The sequence below is a fragment of the Rhincodon typus genome, unplaced genomic scaffold, assembly GCF_021869965.1.
Source record: "Rhincodon typus isolate 14 unplaced genomic scaffold, sRhiTyp1.1 hic_rhity00002235, whole genome shotgun sequence".
In the NCBI taxonomy this organism is placed as follows: domain Eukaryota; kingdom Metazoa; phylum Chordata; class Chondrichthyes; order Orectolobiformes; family Rhincodontidae; genus Rhincodon; species Rhincodon typus.
Genome location: NW_025967873.1, coordinates 16,805 through 25,000, shown reverse-complemented (window position 1 = coordinate 25,000; position 8,196 = coordinate 16,805). Strand labels below are relative to the sequence as shown.

General features: G+C 37.7%; 1 protein-coding gene across 1 annotated transcript; it reads left to right on the top strand.

Annotated features, from left to right (window-relative positions):
- Positions 1-1,457: 1,457 nt before the first annotated feature.
- Positions 1,458-6,356, top strand: LOC125481460 (neural Wiskott-Aldrich syndrome protein-like; the record flags this gene model as incomplete). Its single annotated transcript, XM_048593028.1, has 3 exons — positions 1,458-2,072; positions 2,635-2,743; positions 4,692-6,356. Coding segments are annotated over 3 exons (786 nt in total), but the record flags the coding sequence as incomplete, so codon positions are not given.
- Positions 6,357-8,196: the final 1,840 nt, after the last annotated feature.

Sequence of the window (8,196 nt, the reverse complement as noted above, 5' to 3'; positions counted from 1 at the left end):
TGTCACTGGCTAGGCCAATACTTATGCCTGTGTTGAATTGCTGGAGGACAGCTAAGAGTCTCGTATTTCTGACGGTCTGGGTCTGGCATGGTGGGATAGCCTGAAGATCTGGATTGCTAATACAATGATAGTATCACTACTCCACCACCTTTTTCCTTCATGTGACAGTGGTGAACACCTAAGACAATGCTTTCAGTTGTCTATCTCTTCCATCATCCTAGTGTAAGATTTATCATTGGATAGTTTTATGGAGTACTCTGTTGACAGCATTTGATGTGGAGTGCCTCTTGCATGTTTACTGTTGAAATTTGCCCAACACTGGAGAATTTTGACAAATCTGGTTTGACAACAAGCATACAATGTCATGACTAATGTCTTGGCCTCTTCCTCAATCACTACTACTTGGAATAGTTCCTACAGTTTATGCAGGATATGTTAGTGATTTGGAAAAAAAATTACTTGTAGAGTGTTTATTCTTTGCAATCTCTTCCATTAAAATGGATGAAGTGTAGGACAAAAAAGGCTGAGCTGTTGTGAAGATCAAGAGCTTAGTACCAGACAGAAGTAGGGAGATTATACGAGGAGGTCCTGGCACTCAAGATCAGACAAGTTCCTGTAGTATGAAAGTTTTGCCATAATTCTAGATTTTCCTAACATTTTAATTAAATGAGAGTTATTTTGTTTAATTCTCGTCATATTTTTGATTCACAATGTTGTATCCTTCGTATTTCAATCAACCATAAACTAGTTATTGGACTTCATTAGCTGTTCAGATGTAAAGTATATATATTACAATTAAAAACAGTCTAAAACCCATCTATCCTGCTGTGATATAAAATATGTTTTTATTCGAATATAAGCTTCCATATCTGATTTGTACTTGTGACTTCTTTCACATTCCCTTTTCTATTTTCTCGGCCTTCTCTTCCTTTCTTGAAACATTTGTGATAGTGTCAGTCTGATCTTCCACACTCCCAGTACAATATGTATCTGATCACACCTGATAAACATATTACCAATTAAGTCAGAGTTCTATAATTATACAATGCAAATATTAATTTTTGAAGAAGTATGGAATTTTTAAATGAGACTATGAATTAACTTCATATGATAACAGATAAGTAGTTGGAATGAGCTTGCATTCTGAATGAATCTCCATGATGAACTGTATGCTCAATATATTTAAACATGTTGTATAATTGTTATTAGGCCATGGGATGTCAAGAGCTTGTTATCTGTTTAAGATGGTCATACGTGGGTACAAATATTCCTTTGTCAAAATAGCTGAAACTTAATGATTTAAATTATAACAATCCTAGTTTGTTTTAGATAAAATGAACATTAAAGTTAAAGATGGTTATGAAATCCATTGCAAATGTAGCTCGCTAAGGTTGATTTTCTTTTATGGGATGATCAGAGGACATTGACCACAATATTCTTTGTTTACTTCTTTGTAATTCTATTTAAATTCTTATATTATTCTTGAATTCATACTGTTTCCTTGCTTTGTTTCAGCTCCTCCTCCTCCTCCTCCACCTCCACCTTCCAGAGGAGGACCACCACCACCCCCACCTCCACATAGTTCAGGACCCCCTCCTCCTCCTCCTCCAGTTCGTGGTCGAGGTGCACCACCACCTCCACCCCCATCCCGAGCCCCATCAGCGGCTCCTTCAGCAGCTCCCCCACCCCCTCCACCTTCCAGGCCAGGAGTAGGAGCTCCACCCCCACCACCAAGTAGGTTATATCCTCCCCCTCCTCCTCCAGTCCCATCAGGCCCCCCACCACCACCTCCTCCAGCACATCCTGTTCCTGGAGGTCCGGGAGCTGCTGGACCCCCACCGCCACCTCCTCCACCCCCACCTGGTCCTCCACCACCTGGCCCCCCTCCACTTCCTGCTGCAGTCGCTGAAAATGATTCTTTCCCTTCACCTACTGGCAACAAATCAGCTCTGCTGGATCAAATCCGCGAAGGCACTCAGTTGAAGAAAGTTGATCAAAGCAATCGGCCAGTGTCTTCCTCAGGAAGGGATGCACTATTAGACCAGATACGGCAGGGTATACAGCTTAAGACCGTAAGTAATTTTTCTTTATGATAAGGTCATTTAATTTTTGACTATTACTTGAAAATGTAATATTTTGTGCTTGTACTGTTCAGAATAGTGTAAATGTAGCAGAAAACTAACAAATACAGGAATAAAATAGAAATTGATTATTTTGCTGCAAGTATGTGTTCATTGATATTCAACTTTAAGGTATATATACTGTCATCTAGCTTTTAACTATAGCAATCTATTTTTTTGGGTTTTGATAATGCTGAAAATTGAAGTGGTGAACTCACTTGAGAGATACTGAATGTTATTATAACTTTACAGCAGATTTTTTTGGTGACCCTTGCTAACTTAAGAGTATCAGTGGTCATTCCTGCACAGGAGGAGGAGGCAGACATTCAGCCCATCGAGTTTACAATTTCCAGGTCAAAGATTCATTGAATTCAACGAATACCTTTTTGTTTGCTATTGGTATTTGCATTGCAGGTCATGCCAATTATGAAGTAAAATTGTAGCTATCACATTAACCAAGTTCCTAATGTGTTGTATATTTACATTTTGAGTAATAATATGTCAATTCCTGTAGGTAAATGACCAAGATTCTTCTTCTCCTTCAACGCCTACGCCAACAGCAGGAATTGTAGGAGCACTGATGGAAGTGATGCAGAAAAGGAGTAAAGCCATTCACTCTTCAGGTAAGGTTTTTAATTGGTCACTGTTATTCAATGAATTCCAGACATTACATCCAACTTTTAAATACCAGTTTTTCAAAAATGCATCTGATTTGGAGGACTAGCTGCAGCATTACTTGCTATAATGCCACAAACAAGCACAAAGCCTTTGAGAGTATCTCTGTTTCCTGGGTTTGAGACTAACATTTCATTAAGCATCCAAGAACAATATTTTACTGCAGCAGATTATGATAAAGTTCCATCCAACCTGTATACTTGTACGCAATGTTACTACAAATGCTAGGTTGTGAAAGCATCTGTAAACACACAAAAACATTCAGATATTTTGTATTCCAGTCTGAGATCTTTGTACAGAAGTTAGTGTTTTATACACTGAAATCCAAATACACTGTGTCTTGGTGATGTGATTTTGCCTGGTTGTGCTTTGGAACACTAGGGTCATAGATCTATGGCCATTTAAAGACCTTAGATTAAAATGCCATCCTAGATTCAGCAAAGTTCAAACAATGCATTTTTATTTTGCCCTACTGATCTCTATTAGGCAGTAGATTTTGTTGATGACCTGACTTCGACTGAATCTTGACACTCTGCTGGTGACACTTTCCCCTCTACAGAAGCCAGACAGACCATCACCACCTCCACTAAAAAAAACTGCAGAAGTGTGACCTTTGTCATTAATTCATATCTTATCATCTTACCCTACACTTTCCTTTTTAAGCACCTTTTTAAAATCCTGGTTGCCCACTGCTCTAATCTGTTACATCCTCTCTTCTTGTCCCCACTTGCTGTACATAAAGGCATACCCCTAATCTTGATGATGTCCAAGCAAGTTCTTGGTTGATGAAAGGAGATGGAACTGCCCTCTGTCAGTTCTTATACCGCAAGAGATTTTGGCAAAGACCAGGAGACATACTGAAGCTTAATGTCCCAGTCAGAAGAACTCTGTTGTTTAGCTTTTTCCACTGAATTAACTGTTTTCTTGTCCTCCCTAAACTGTCCTACCCATTCTCATGTTGGTTCCACCATTTTCGGTAGCCTTTCTACTTTGGTCTGAATTTCCAACTGCAGCCTCACATTTTTCACTGACATTTTCTGTTGCTGCGTTCACCCAGAAAGGAAACCAACTGAAATTATTAATTTACTCAACAACTTTCACTACTCCTCTTGCTCTTCATTCCCAAAAAAACCCCATCTTAGTCATTCCTCACATGCAGCAACCATTTTATTCCCTCAAACTGAGGGGCACAAATTTAAGCATAGATACTGCAGAAACACATTTAGCTATCCATTGCTTTATCCCCATTAAGCTTCAGTAAGTCTCCTGGTCTTTGCCAAAATCTCTTGCGGTATAAGAATTGACAGAGGGCAGTTCCATCTCCTTTCATCAACCAAGAACTTGCTTGGACTCCCCTCCGGTGCAGCCCCACTCTCTCCTCTATCAAGTCTTGAGATTATAGATTTCCTTGCTATCAATGTGAAGACCATGTGTTGAGTTCCTAATATGGCTTTCCCCTTCCCGGCACACCCTCACTTCTCTGCCACCCCACCCCCATCCCCTTTCTCTCTCACTCTGTCTCTTACCCCCTCCCCCAACCTGATCACTCCTTCATCTTAACACGCATTTTTCCCAGACTTTAGCCACTTCACTTTCTTCCATTCTCACTATTGCAGCATGCAACCGGCTTGTTTAGGTGCTTTTCATTGAAAGTCCCTCCATTAAAACCAAAGTGTGTCCAATTCCCTCTCTGCAAAGACATGTTTGTTCCCTATCCTTCCTCCTTGGATTTAATGATTTCTGTACTTTGTGGAGCACTTAGGGCATTTTGCTTGTGCTAAAGATGTAATACTTGCAAGTTATTGAGGTGATAAAATGAACATCTTTAAGTATTAGTGCTTAAGAATTGTCATTGAATGTTGTTTGTCCGTAAACTAAATCCAACATTGTTTTCAGATGAAGATGAGGATGAAGATGAAGAAGAAGACTTTGATGATGATGATGAATGGGAAGATTAGATTTTCTTGCCAAGATTGTAAACCTTTCTATCTTTCTGAATCTTGTAAAATTGTCCTGTAAATGTTCTGCATATTTTGCTGTATATTTTTGTTGCCTTTGCTCTTTTCATAATCTGTGCAATACCTCATTTAATACTTCCCTTGACAAAGCATTGTGGATAAAGATATTCGCTATGCAAAGTATTTGTTGGGAAATATAAACAACTACATATGAATGTGTTCATTCCAACAACAAAAGAAATTGTGGTTGAGTAGGAGCAAAGTTGACAGAACTTTAATTATGCTTGTTAAAAGCCAGAATAGCAACACTATTTTTTCAAGACCATGCAATTTCTGTACCTAAGAAGAAGCATCTCTTATTAAAGCTTCGCATAGCACTATAATTTTTTAAAATACAACGCTTCTATTCGATTCCTTCAGTACTTCATTGTTCTGAAGCTCATAAAATTTTGCGCCCTTCTAAAGTAATTTGTCACATGAATGCGCAGCTTACAGGCAGCTCATTTGTGTCTTACTGTTTAGCAATACTGCCTGGGTGATTCAAAGATGCACAGCAACTTGAGTGTTTTATACTGTATGCAGCAATACTGTCTATCATGACTATTTTTAGTTGAAATCCCCTTATCTGTTACTTTATCAAATATTTATGCTCCTGGCTTATTCCATGCCTGTCGGAAGTTAAGTCAAGCTTTTTGAATAGGAATTCAGGTCCTCTTGTGAAAATTCTAATTGCAATCAGGGGACACAGATTTTTAACCCTTAAAGTGACAGCATTTCTTCTAATCATAGTGTGTATTTGGCCGTGTTAAGGGTTAATGGAAAATAACCTAATATTCAGTTTTTTGGAGGTGAAGGCTGTGATTAGGAATTTGCATTTAATATATTCATAAAGGGCTGTGCTTAATGCTTGTTAAACTGCAATTTGGGAAATATTGGAAGCGAACTGGTAATAATGAATATTGAGATCATTATCTTTACAGTCCTTTTGACGTCTTTGGATCAGAATCGAAGAGCAAACTCAATACAGATTGCAATTATGAAGTGGAACTTTTAACGGAAAAATATATAAATAAATGTTTAAGATCACTGAAAACTATCCTTTCTGGCTTTCAAAATTTATTATGAGGGTGCAGATGCATTATTGATCACTGATCTTTATTGTCTTTCATCCAGCTGCAATAATTGAGCCTTATTAGCTACCACCATAAATCACTCCTCTCCTTTCAATCTGTAATCTCCAGTCCAAGGCTTTTGTGGACGGTGTATGAGTTTATTCTGTCCTGATTTTTTGAACTGCTAGTTTGTGTTTAGGATCTGTGACTATTCACAGTACTAGTGTGAAGCATTATAGCTGTCTTGGTTCAGTTTCGGAAACCAGAATAATTTCAACGCTGTTGCGTAATACTCTCCATTTGTAAGATTGTTACTGTTTTCTAAAACCTTAAAAAAAGAACTTTTCTCGTTCGCAGTTTTTGTTTTTTGCCTCATCTCCTAAGTGTAAGTGAGATTAAGGGATGCTCATAAAGCCTCAAGTTTAAATGCCTGTATCACTTTTCATTTTCAAAAGTGTTAACTGTTGCAATAAAATTACAAGTTCTGTAAAGTCTGAAAAGCATCCTATGTTCCACTAAAAGAGAAAACAACTGACCCATTGTAGTTGATGACTTTTTACTAAGCATTAAGTGGTATAGAATCTATTTGCAGTTATAATACATCACAATGAGACTTCAATCAGTTTTCAGGTGACCAGATTTTTACCATTGCTTTTTTTCAAGTATTGTATAGTATAAAATAGGCATATTCGCACGTTTGGTTCATACTGTAGATAACTGCAAATTGTAAGAGTACTGGTACTGCTAGCATGTAAAGATTAAAAATGCTTTAACACTTGGATAGGGAGGGGAGGGGAGGCAATCACAGGCAGCTGGGGATGTAGGAAAGTGGAGTTGAAGCCACAGATCAGGCATGGTTTTACTGAATGGCATAGCAGGCTTGAAGGTCCGAGTGGCTTATTCCTCCTGATTTTAGAAGTATGGTTTACTGATGTTGAATATGATCATTGTTCTAACATGCCGACAAGCAGTTCCCAGCAAGCTTTAAGTTAATAAATACTGAGATTTGATGTAAGTTTGTTGACAAATGAGAAGTGTTGCTCATCTTTCTGCTAATGGTAAGGCAGAATTTCAATGAAGTTTGTTTGTGCATCTCTAGGCCAACATGTAATTGGGCAGTTGATCTGCAAAATGAGGATGTGATGTGTGAATTTGCAGAAGGTATTAAATATGGTTTAATGTTTTCACAAGATAATTAAAAATGAGGGACACTGTTTGCTTCATCTCAGTTTATTCATTCATTCACCTTGTTGCAACATCTAACTAGTCCTTGCTGATTGCACACTTTTTGAACTAAACACGACCAAGCAGCCAAATTTAGTTCTTTGCTCATTCTTTGGTGTGAAGAAGAACATTCTGATATTGGTTTTAAACTTGCCTTGTCCTGTTCGGGCTGTTTGAAGTAATTTTCTGCATTTTGGTTTCTGGATAACTTGTTTATGAACAAATTTGACAGAGGACACTAGTGATATCTTCTGTGTAAGATTTCATGATTTAAAAAGGTGCTGCATATTCTTCGTTGTGTCAGATCTGATGCTGTCAGATAGTTATGCAACTGTTATGCAATAAGCAGTACACTTTAATGCATCACCTTTGTGATCCTGTAGCTCAGTTCCCTCAATAATGCAACGACAACTTGGAGGCTTTAAATGTGTGGTACATTTCACAAGATATGAAATATATTTGGAGGATGAAACCTTTCTATTATGGCCAAATAATGTGTATTGCTGAGAAATAATTATGCACAATGACAAGACACAACACAAACTGTCCAAACAGTATTTTAATGTACAAACTTGAGTAAACTACAACCAACATCATATGACCAGTTTCAATGACAAAAATGTCATTTACAAGTTTTAAGTGTAGTTTAGTGTATTCCAATGTTTCATAGGTAGATAAAAGACAAACCATCTTCAAGTGATGCTATTTCTTTATTCCTGATTGGGCCCAGAATCTAAAATACTTTTATTTTCGAATTAAGAGGTGGGCACTTAATAAAGCCCAAACATTCACTTTGTGCTCACAAGCTCACTAGTTTCCTGGTTATTAGAAAGGAGATGTCACAACTGTCTAGCACATAGGCTGACCTAGAAATCATACATTCAACCTTTTTAATTATTGTAGGACCCTTTGTTCCAAAGTATAATTATAATCGCAAAATAAAGATGGATTTCTAAATTTTGTGTTTGGTGATTTCTCTGGAGGTGTGTTCTGCTTTTAAATAATAAAGTAATGTCGGACTTCATTATGTTTGACCAGATGTTGAATGTCTAATGAAGTTAAGTAAGTGACTGGTGTTTTATTAGAACCCAAGCTGAGGTTCAGTGA